At 56.4% G+C, this 11320-nt stretch overlaps 1 protein-coding gene across 1 annotated transcript; it reads left to right on the forward strand.

Annotated features, from left to right (window-relative positions):
* The first annotated feature begins 2091 nt into the window (after positions 1 to 2091).
* SCNN1G (sodium channel epithelial 1 subunit gamma) lies at positions 2092 to 10942 on the forward strand. Its single transcript, XM_039349662.1, has 13 exons — positions 2092 to 2173; positions 2862 to 3198; positions 3318 to 3621; positions 3884 to 4077; positions 4514 to 4617; positions 6938 to 7101; positions 7357 to 7455; positions 7772 to 7889; positions 8308 to 8386; positions 8959 to 9016; positions 9401 to 9462; positions 9586 to 9661; positions 9885 to 10942. Exons 2-13 carry the CDS (start codon positions 2882 to 2884, stop codon positions 10266 to 10268), a joined length of 1959 nt encoding a protein of 652 aa, XP_039205596.1. The 5' UTR covers positions 2092 to 2173; positions 2862 to 2881; the 3' UTR covers positions 10269 to 10942.
* The last annotated feature ends 378 nt before the right edge of the window (positions 10943 to 11320 follow it).

The raw sequence follows: 11320 nt of genomic DNA on the forward strand, positions 1-11320 counted from the left end.
CCCTCTAAGGAAGGCTTCCTTGTGCTTCCTGAGTTTGGATGTTTTCTTGAAGACATTTCATTACCTGATTAGGTAACATCTTCAGTGCTAGAAGGGAGTGGGGTTTGTTCTCTGTTTAGCTTTCCCTGCCAGTATTGGTGGGGGTGTGGCTTTCTCCTTGGTAATTCCTTGATTAGACTGTTGTTTATTGTTCCATTGCTTCTCTGGTGTTAATCCCTGCTTATCTGGATGTTGGCTGCTGGAAAGAATGTGTTCTGGTCTTTTTATTTCCTTTTTCAAGTTGTTTATTGCCTCTTGAATGGTGTGTAAATATTGTTCATATCGGGGTGCCTTTTAATGGCTGATTTATCCAAGTGTGAAGCTTCCAGGAATTCCCTAACATTTTAGACTTATCTTGATCTAGGATGCTCACGGTTTCCCTGTTTATTAGAGTTTAGTCTGTCCATTGTTGTGAAATTAAGTGTTCTGACTACTAGTTGCTGTTCATGGATGTGCTCTGCTACTTTTCTGCTAATACTGGCTGTTACGGTCCTTACACTGTGTGTTGTAGATGACTACTTTTTCTTTATTATGAGCTATTGTGTCATTTGGTTTATTTAAGATGTTTTGAAGGCTTTGGTTGGCTTGTGTGCTACAGTGATGCTGCGTGATGTCGTGCTGGGTTGGTTGAGATATTTTTGATGTGTGGCAGTGTTACCCTTTTCATAGACTGTGTTGGTTGTGCTGTAATGGGTTGAGTAGTCAGACCCCTTGACCACATAGTCTGCTGCCAGGACATCATTGTGGAGAAGAAGGCTGAGCTTCACCTAGAGCAGGGGTATAGCTGACTCAGGAATTCTGGGAGTTGAAGTCCATGAGTCATAAAAGAGCCGAGGTTGCCTACCCCTGGCCTAGAGCAATACTGGAGAAACACCCTTCCTTTCCTCTACAAAATACACATTTCAACCTCCAACCCGGCAGGGGATGGCTGGAAGAAGCCCAGAGCTCTTCCTTCTAAGCGGCACTCTCTGCAGTTAGGAGTCTCTGAATAAACTGGGGAGGCTGGGTCAAACTGGACCAGGACCAGAGGCTGGGTTTGCATAAAAGTGGGGTCCTTTTGATAGCAGGAGAAACTGATTCAGTCCTGGATCACCTGCAGAGTGAAGGGTGGCAATTAAGTCCACATACTGTATCACATGAAACCTTTGTCTGTTTAAGAGGAGTGTTGAAAGATCATCAGGGGTTTGCAGAATCCCAGAATTGTGGAGTCGGAAGGGACCCCATGCATCTTTTAGTCCAGCTCTCTGTCATGGGCAGGAAAGCCACCCAGGAGAGGGGATTGCTCAGCATCTTAAAATCTTCTGGGGATGGAGAACCCATCACCTCCAGAGGTAGACCATTCCATTGTCATACAGAACTCACCATCAAAAATTGTATGTTTAGACCAGTGTTTCCCAAACTTGACAATTTTAAGGCATGTGGACTTCAACTCCCAGAATTCCACAGCCAGCAATGCTGGCTGTGGAATTCTGGGAGTTGAAGTCCACATGCCTTAAAATTGTCAAGTTTGGGAAACACTGGTTTAGACGGAAGCTAGGTCGCTGCAATTTATGTCCATGATTATAGCCTGGAAAGGGATTCTTGGCCAGCTTCCCCTTGTGCACCTGGACAGCGTCCCGACGGAAAATCCCACTCCCTTCCGTCCATCCCCAGCCAGTCCTCCTGGCGGCTTCCAGGGGCTCCTTCCACTTAGCTGGGCTTCTTGCCGAGGTCCCCGGGGCTTCCAAGCTCCCAACTCCTGACCTCCCTACTGGAGGTCATCTTGGCCTCTCAGCCCACGCTTCCGTCCTGTCCTGCCGTCCCTTCGTCTCCCGGACTCGGCCACTTGGGCGTCCCTGCGCCAACCACAAGCTCGGGCCAAACTTGGCTCAGAACTCCGCTCCCAGGCGCCCTCCCCTCGCGCCCCAAAGCCTCGTCGGGCGCAGCCGGGCTAACGCAGAAGGAGTGGGACCGGCTGCCGCGCCACCCGCCGCCGCCAGGAGGCGCCTCAGTACCGCCGGTGCCCGGGAGGCAGTTTGGCCGGCTGGACAGCCAGGCAGCCGGCGGGGCGGGGGCGCCGCCCGAGTCGAGAGAGCGCGCGGGCGGGCGGGCACAGCGCGGAGAGCTGCGGCTATTCGGGCGCGGCGCCTGGCAGGTGAGACGCGGGGCCGGCGGAGCCCCCACTGGGGCCGCCGAGGCGCAGGTGTCGCGCCCGTCCGCCTTGGGCCCTTTCCTCGACGGCCAGCCGAGAGCCCCGCCGCTGCCGCCCGCCCGGGCTGAGCTGGGGCTGCCGCGACTCCTCCGTGGCCGCCGCCGCCGGTCCGCGAAGCCCGGCTGCCCCGTCGGAAGAAGCCGTCAGCGTCGGGTCGCGTTCAGCGGCGCAGCCTGGCCGGCGGGAGAGCAGCCTCTTCCGGGCGGGAGCGCGGCCGCTCGCCGGAGGAGCCCTCCGGACCCCCCTCGACCTGGCTCGGCGCCCGGCTCGCGTAGCTGGCTGCTCCCTTGGCGAAAGGGGCGTGGGGGCTGCGCTGAGAGCCGCCGGCTCTTGCAGGAGGAGGGCCGGAGCCGCCCTTGGTTCCCAGGGAGGCGCCCCAAACCCCGATCTCTCCCTGCCCTTCCTTTCCCCCCAAAGCCAGAGCTCTCCTTTGGGCGAGGCAGGGCCGAGCCCCGGTCCGTGAGCCTCCAAGCAGCAGGAGGAGGAGAGGTTTCCCTGCCCCCTGGACCCCTCGCTCTGCTGAAGCCCAGGAGGGGCCCTGGAGGGCTTAGAGCCGGCCCCCCAGGTTGTTTGAAGGCATTAGAGGGGAGACTCTCCTCCAGATAGTTTCCCCTTCCTTTGCCCCCCTCAGGACAGCGACCACTGGGCAGCATGGCTCCCGCGGAGAAGATCAAGGCCAAGATCAAGAAGACGCTGCCCGTCACGGGCCCTCAGGCCCCCACCCTGAAAGAGCTGATGCACTGGTACTGCATGAACACCAACACCCACGGCTGCCGGCGCATCGTGGTCTCTCGGGGACGTCTACGCCGGGTCCTCTGGATCATCCTGACCTTGACAGCCGTGGGGTTGATTCTGTGGTATTGTGCCCAGCTGATCCTCAACTACTACACGGCCTCCGTCTCCGTCACAGTGCAGTTCCAGAAGCTGCGCTTCCCAGCTGTGACCATCTGCAACATCAATCCTTACAAGTAGGTGCTGAGGGCTGGTGGGAATCTGCAGCAAGGGACCGATACTGCAGAGAGAGGAAGACAGTGGGGGGGGGCTTCTGCCCGCCACCAACCTTTCCTCCCCTCCTTCTCCTGCGCAGGTACAGTGCCATAAAAGAACACCTTGCCGAACTGGACAAGGAGACCATGGCAGCCCTGGAGTCCTTGTATAATTTCTCAGGGGCAGGAAGCAAGCCACGGGAACGCCGGGAGGTGGGCAGGCAGCACCCCGAGAAGAGCAAGTTTCTCATGCGGTTTCCCCTGATGAAACTGGATAGCCTCCACGCCAAGCCCACCGTCAATGTCTCCGCTGGGTACAAGCGGCGGATCAGCGCTGGCATCATCTCGGGCAGCTCCAGCATAGTCAACGTCAGAAGCCCCCAAGACGTTGTGGGCTTCCAGCTGGTGAGTTCCCCTTCCCGGAGAGCTGGGGTCTTTCCAGGGGTGCCTTTCTGGGGTCAGAATTAGCGGCAGGGCTTGTGGCGAGGAGGAGGCCCACCCCTTGGCTCTGACATGAGCCATACCCCCCCCCCCGCAGAGTGCCGAGAGCAAGAGCGAGAGTACCTCCAATGTGCACACAGCTCAGCTTTGAAAAGTTTTCCAAAGTGTGGCGATCCGGCCTGGATTCCTTCTCCAGTCCTTCCCCAGCCTGTTGCGTTTCTTGCAGTGTGACACCAGCAACAAGAGCGACTGTACCCTGTACACGTTCAGCTCGGGTGCCAACGCCATCCAGGAGTGGTACAAGCTGCACTACATGAACATCATGGCTCAGATCGATGCGGAGGAGAAGGAGAGGATGAGCTACTCAGCAGAGGAGCTGCTGCTGAGCTGCTTCTTTGACGGGGATTCCTGTGACGCCAGGTCAGTTCTGGGTCAAGGGAGGCAAGAGTGGGCATCTGGGGAGCTTCACCCAAGAGAGAGGGGGGGAGGGCATGCCAGTCACTGGCCAGCTCAGAGGGAAGGGCTACATTCGCACTGCCAGCTTAGCTTGCAGGCTGAACTCGGTTTCAGGATCTGCACTGGGTAGCCACCAGATTCATCCCACCAACTAATTGGCAGAAAAACTCCGGCCAAGCCTGGCACGTGTTTGTAACTGGCCCAGTTAAGCTCTCTGCCTTTCAGGCTCAGCTCTCCATTTGGGAAACGAGGGAGAGGGAGAGCAGCACCGTCACAAAGCCAGATTCCTGTTCTGGTCCGCCAGACAGTAGAAACACAATGTTTCTTACACAAGTTCTTAGTTTGGGGAAACGTGTGCGTAACAGTCTTAGTAAAATGTTTCCTATATGGCCTGTCTCAGGAACTTCACCTCCTTCCACCATCCTCTCCATGGAAATTGCTACACCTTCAACAGTGGGCAAGAGGGGAAGATCCTGACCACGTCCACAGGGGGCAGCGAGAACGGTAAGAGCCGCAGGTTGACGCAGGAGCAGAGGAGAAGAGAGCAAGCTGGGCTCTTTGCTGGCAACTTCTCTGACTGGCTTCTCTGTGGTTTCATTTCGGTGTAGCTTGTATCCTGTTTGTTTCTGTCCTTCTCGTGGCCCCTCCGCGTGTTGGCTTGGAGTGGCCCTCTGTGAACTCCAGGGCTCTGCCCACCTTTTCTTTTCACCCAGCCTTTTCAGGAGCACTTGAGGGTCTGCTTTTGCGATGTGGCCTCTCCTGCCCTGTAATGGCGGCCTCTCTGTCCAAGACGGGTCGGGAAACGTTTAGGTTCCTGCTTCCCAGGCTCCCACCCCAGGCAGAAGTCCCCAGCCCCCCACCGGGCACCCACGGGCAGCGGAGAGCTGAACGTGCTCAGAGCCAGCAGCGGAGGGAGGATTTTCCCTGGAAGGAGTGATGATCAGGAGGTTGGGGGACCACCTGGCAATAGGACCACTTGGGTCCCTGAGGGAGCCATCAGCAGATGACCCCCCCCTCCCCAACTTGTTTCTCCGAGACCACAGCTAAGTTTAATCTTTGGAGCAACCGTGGCTTCTTTATTGCTGGACACCAGCCATCTTAACAAAGGACCAATCTCTCTCCTGCTCCAGAGGCCTGAGATCTTTTGCACATCAGGACTGTGATTATCCTTTCCACGTCAGGCTGTCATCTCCTTGAATGGGTTGTCCAGCTGGCCAAGGCCGCCTCCATCCAAGGCCTCCTGAGGGCCTTCGTTTGCCTGGTCCCCACCTCTGGGTGGTGGCCATCTTGGCGGCCTGGTTCTTAGCCCTGCTAATCGTGTCTCTCTCCTCACGCTTATCGTGGCCGCAGCTAATTAACCTTACTGGCATCCCTGATTCTTGATGCCTACTCAAGTACCTACTCGCTACTCATTTGGTATTGTGGTTCATGTAAGCCCCTTTAACAACCACCCTCCTGAAAGAGGATACTGAGAAACAGAGAATTGTGGTCCAGGATCGCCCCAGTTGCTGTCTTGGGGTGGCCCTTGAGCTTCTTGGGCTTTCTGGTCCTTAACGCCCATATCCTGCTCTGCTGCCGCCGCCTGACCTATTTGTCGTCATCTGGCATCTTTCATTCTAAGCTGCATCCCGGTTCCACCTCTGTGCCACCCAAGGCTCTGTGGAGCTGCTCCATTTAGTTTATAAAACTTCCAGGCACATCTCCAGCCTCAGATGCCCGGGGTGCCCAGCAGTCAGCAGTTCTGATGAGACTTTTGTACCAGCAACTCTTTCTGCTACTTCCATCGTTGCTGGTTCTTTTCTTCAGGAGCTGACACTCAGGTTTTCAGTCTTAAGTCTTCCAACCTCCTCCTCCTCCTCCTCTCTTCCATTTTACTTTAGAGTCCAGGGTCTCCTACAAAGGATGTAAAGGGGTTCACTGGCCTGATCATGAGTGGGGACTGGAAGTACAAAACCTTGAAATGACTGCTTAGGCTTTCAGAGTTGATTTAGTATATTCCTCCCATATAGATCTGCAAATTAAAGTGAACAGCAACAGCCGGCGCAGGGGGCGGCACCACGCATGTGTGGCGCTCCTAGGCAGGGAAAGTCCTCGACTTACAACCGGTTGGGGGTCGCAGCGTTAAAAAGGTTGAGAACCACTGCTCTGGAGGGAGTTGCATTCCATCCAGAATAGATCTGGCTTGCAACCCGAGGATCCTTCTGGGCTCATGGATCCTGCCTGAAGAGCAGTCGAAGGCTGAGGGCCTTTGCAAAAATTCATCTTGTGTGCTTCTTGTCATTCGCGCCCTCATCACCTCCTATTTGGACTGCTGTAATCCCTTCTACATAGACTGACTATTCCGAACCTTCAGCCAGGACAAGGTGCCATGTAATGTTGCTGCTAAGGAAGCTGGATTGACTGTCAGGTAGCTTCCAGGTGTTATTCCAGATTCAACCTTGTCCAGGTTGAATGGGCCCATCCAGGGAGAGGAATTGGACTCGAAGCCTCTGCTCCGACTCTGCCCTAGCAGTAGGAAGCCTTGTGCCCCACAGGAACTCCGTTCTGGACTGAAGCTTCCTCCTTGGGATTAAATGGCTGACGTGTCTCATCTCAGGCTAATAGATCTGGTCTGAAAAAATGTGGATGATCAGTAGATGGCAGCAGCTGGCTGCAATCAAAACTTTAATTCGATTGGATGTCTTGTAGATTGGTAGGGATAACTTTGTTTGTAAGCAGCTGGACATGCTGTGGGAAAAGCAGGCCAAGGTGTTCCCAACCTGCCCCCTTTGGTCCTGCTCATTCTACCTGCAGGGCCTCAGGTTGCTCCCACTTCTCTGCCCAGGGCTGCAGGTGATCCTGTACATAGAAGAAGCCGACTACAACCCCTTCCTGGTGACCTCCACGGGAGCCAAGATTGTCATCCACGATCAGGACGAGTACCCCTTCATTGAGGATATCGGCATTGAGATCGAGACAGCCACGGCCACCTCCATCGGGATGCACTTTGTGAGTGCCAGCAACTCGGGGTCTCTGGCCCAGGAAGCTGGACAGGCTCCCCCAGCTGAGAGGCTCTGTGGGAAATGGAGCTTTCGCACCTTCTTTGCCCTGCTCAAAGCTGTGTCTCCTGGGCAGGTCAGAAAGAAGCCCTCTTGGAGCAGCGGAGCAGTTGGTGGAAGGGTGTTCCCCTGGTGTCCCAAGCCCCCTCCCCTGGGTTCCCCAACAGGCGTATCCCCAACAGAGCTCTTTTTTGTCATGCTGCAGACCACATCCCACCGTCTCAGCCGCCCATACAGCAACTGCACGGAGGACGGAGCTGATGTTCCTGTGAAGAACCTCTACAATAAAAGCTACTCATTGCAGGTGAATCCATGTTGGCCCCCTCTGGTCGTGCCCTTGAGGTGGGACCCATTAGGGCTGGCCCCATTTGGCAAGTCCCCTGGGCCATCCCTTCCCAGCTGTTTTCAGCAAATTGGGGCTGCCTTCTTTGGGCATCAGCCCAGCCCAAGGGCTGCAAGACCCATTGACCCTCCAAGCAGCAAAGCAGGCTGTGCCTTGAGCCCTGGGGGCCCTCCCCCTCCCTCCCTCCCCCCTCCCATGGCTGCTAGGGATTCTGAGGGAAAAGACCATGGTGTGTGTCTCACCAGATTTCACCAGCATTTAATTTCACCCGGTGCAGATCTGCCTGCATTCCTGTTTCCAGACTTCGATGGTGGAAACCTGCGGATGTGCTCAGTACGCTCAGCCCTTGCCTGATGGAGCCGAATTCTGCAACTATAAAAAATACCCCAATTGGAGTAAGTCTTCCCAGGAGGTTAGAGGATCCTTCACAGGAATGGATCTCAGGCTGTTGGGATCTGGCTTTAGAGCAGTGTTCTCAACCTCGGCCACTTTAAGGTGCATGGACTTGCGGAATTCTCCAGCTGAAGTCCACTATCTTAAAGTGACTGAGGTTGAGAAAGGCGACTTTAGAGTCTCTTGAAAGTGGCAGCCAAGACAAACTCTTCCTGCTTCCTGGGGCTGCCTCTAGCCTGCCCACCTCTGCTTCTCCTTTGAAAAGAAGGCTCTGAGAGACCCCTGCCCTATTGGAGGTGAATCTCTTTCTGCCCTTTCTCAGGCTCCCCCCCAAGGCGCTTTCTCCTCCGGGGCCCTGGTGAAGTTTTGGCTCCCTCCCTCTCTCCATCCTCCATCACGCTCCTTCCTGTTCCCCTGCAGTGTACTGCTACTATAAGCTGCACGAACGGTTTGTGAAAGAGCAGCTGGGCTGCCAGCAAATCTGCAGAGAAGCTTGCAAGTAAGTCCTCGCTGGAAGTCCCCAGGACCTTAGGACCCCCCATGCACAAAGCCAGCCTCTGAAAAGCAGCGGCTTCCATTCCGTCACATCTGCCTCTCCTGGAGAAAACTCAGCGCTTCCCCTCTTCTCCTGCAGGAAAGACTTTGTGAAAAGCTGTGCGGTGCGGCCCCTGCTCAGGCAAACAGCTCTTTGGGGGTTCATCTGCAGCCTAGCGGAGATCACCCATAATCTTGCCCTGCCCGAGGCTTCCAAGCCCAAAGGGTCAATGAGCTGCCAACCTTCCCCTCTGGTTTTCAATTGGATCATTCCGGTCCAGCGGAGACCCAGGTTTATGTCCGCGCAGGACCTGTTCCAGCACTAGAAATTCCCCATCGTGTCAGGTTGGGAATAATAGGAGTCACTTCTAGCATTGCTCTGGGCGCTTTAAACCCCGGTGCTTTTAAGCACTGGACCCGATGGATGCGTTCCGCATGGAGTGTTTGTGTGTAAAAAGTGGGGAGGGAGCTGGAAGGCACTGCCTGCATTTGGAGCCCCCTTGCTCCCAGCTCTTCAGCCGCTGCCTCTCTCTGCAGATTGAAGGAGTGGGCCCTCACCACCAGCCTGGCCCAGTGGCCGTCCAGCGTGTCTGAGGCAAGTTCCTGCTCGGCCGAAGGAGGCCTGCCAGGGATGCCCTTCCACACTCAGTGGCCTCTCAAGAGGCTTCTAACCGGGGTCTGGTGGGTGCGGTGAAGAGGAGGTTGGGCCAGGAGCCCAGAGGGCATCACCTAGTCAGCCTCCCGCTTCCTGAAGAGGGGAAGCAACCAGTGGCAATGGCGGTGGGGCCTGCCTGGACGGACAGCTCCACTGCCCACCCCAGGCTGGAAGTGACCATTCTGAGGAGGCCAACTGGGGAGGGGGCACATGCACTGGCTGGGAGGGTTAAGGAGGTCTTGAGAGCAGCAAGGTCTGCGGGGGGGGGGGGGAGAAGCATACAAACACCTTCCACTCACCTTCCTTCCCTCTCGTCCTTGGAAGGGATGGATCCTTCAAGTTCTCTCTTGGGACAAAGGCCTGAACGGCCACAAGATGTTAAACAAGTAAGTTTCCTCCTGCCTTTTTAACTGTCAGAACCTTTCGGCCCTCAGGCCGTTCTTGACCCAGGGGGGCCCCTCGTTGGCTGCTCCCCTCCTAACCCTAACCCCTCCCTCCCTCCCTTCCAGGACAGACCTGGCAAATCTCGTGGTGTTCTACAAAGATCTGAATGAGAGGTTCATCACCGAAAATCCAGCCAACAATGTAAGTTTTCCCTTCGACAAGTTCCAGGCTGCTCCGCTTTGTGGGACCCAATCCCCCCCCCCGAGAGGCAGGGGAGGGCATCCAATCTATCTGCCCTCCGAGCAACAGGCGTCTCCCAGTGGTGGCAGCAGGACTAAGGGCCTGGATCTGGTTCGGGAGTTAGGGGCAAGTCTGTCCACCCCTCTGGTGACCCCCCGGAGTGACACTCGCATCCCTCCCCCAGATTGTCCTGCTCCTATCCAACTTTGGGGGCCAACTGGGGCTGTGGATGAGCTGCTCGGTGGTCTGTGTCATTGAGATTGTGGAGGTCTTCTTCCTGGACACGCTCTGCATTGTCCTGCGCCAGCAGTGGCAGAAGGCCAAGCGGTGGTGGAGAGGGCAGTCAAGCACACAGGACCGAGAAGAGGATGATGGCGCACCCCCAACCAGCCCAGAGCAAGGCTACCACAACGCTGCCTGCACCCAGGATGACGATGACCCCCCCACCTTCAACACGGCCATGCGGCTGCCCCCACCCCAAACGCCCCCACCCAACTATAACACTCTGCGACACATCAGCCCCTTTTCGGAGCAGTTGGCAGACACCCTGGAAGTCAGGGCCCAGTGAGGCTAGCGGTCTCCACGGAAAGCCCCAGGATTTGGGTTGCTGCTGGAGGCCTGAAGCCACACACCAGCAACACAGCAATTCCCTGTGCAAGAGACTCGATCGGGTGTGTGCTTTCCCTTCACCTCTGCCCTTGTGGGGTGCCTGCTGTTACCACACGTGAGGATGGCGGACAGGACAGTCAGGCAAAATGGCACCCAGTCCATGCCCTTGAACTCTGGACAGGAGCTGCCTTCTCTCTCAGTTGGGAAGCCCCACTGGTGGCCAAATTGCCCCATCCTGGAGGCCAGTGAGTGGTCCAGGAGAGCTCCAGGCCTCTCTGGGGAGCAGCCAAGGTGTAAGCATCTAAGGCTGGCTCATTGGCTGAGGGGGAGGCCAGTTCCTGAAAGGAGGGCAGTTGCTGACCTTAAGTCCTCTGCCTGACTGGCTACATTTTGCCTGGTCCTGGAAACCCTGCACAGGCCAGCTGCATTCAGAAGGACAATGCCCTACCACTCCCTGGAATGCACCTCCTGCAGCAGCAGCAGCCCCCAAGCCCTGCGACTGTCAGGAAGATGCAGAGCGCAAGCCGGAGGGATGGAGGAGGCCGGTTCCTGCACAGCCTTGAGTGCCTCAACAGCGGCCACTGCAGAGGAGGAGAGCCGAGGCTGAAGGCCAATAAACTTGTCTTTGATGGAGCAGTGTGTGTGGGGCTCTCTGATCCTTCTTTGGGGAATTGGAGTGGGGTGGGGGGAAGGATTTTATCACCCCCTCCCAAATCCAGCAGGGCCCTCCCCAATGCCAGAGCTGTTGAGAGATTCAGCCTTCTCAATGGGGGGGGGGTCCCAGGCAAATGTGCACCTCACCCCAAAAGGGCGCTTTTTTCTTTTTTGCAGACCAGCGTGTGGGGTGTGTGGCTTTGGGTCACCTTTGTGGCTGTGGAGACAAGCAGCAATGTCTGGGCGGGGAGGGGAGGGGCCAGGCAAGTGGGGAGGTTGCCCACCAGCCTCAACAGTTCCCTGATCAACTGTTTTAGTGGCCTCCAGGAGCCCCCAATGTGCGCCCCCACGTTTCTG

This window comes from Crotalus tigris, unplaced genomic scaffold (genome assembly GCF_016545835.1).
Source record: "Crotalus tigris isolate CLP2741 ecotype Arizona unplaced genomic scaffold, ASM1654583v1 scf7180000018301.7375997, whole genome shotgun sequence".
Taxonomy (NCBI): Eukaryota; Metazoa; Chordata; class Lepidosauria; order Squamata; family Viperidae; genus Crotalus; species Crotalus tigris.

Excerpts from the sequence above, each read along its gene's own strand:
- SCNN1G (XM_039349662.1), top strand. The coding sequence starts at position 2,882 with ATGGCTCCCGCGGAGAAGATCAAGGCCAAGATCAAGAAGACGCTGCCC. Across the intron at positions 7,456-7,771 it reads ATAAAAGCTACTCATTGCAG|ATCTGCCTGCATTCCTGTTT; the intron begins GTGAATCCATGT and ends CACCCGGTGCAG. Across the intron at positions 7,890-8,307 it reads TAAAAAATACCCCAATTGGA|TGTACTGCTACTATAAGCTG; the intron begins GTAAGTCTTCCC and ends GTTCCCCTGCAG.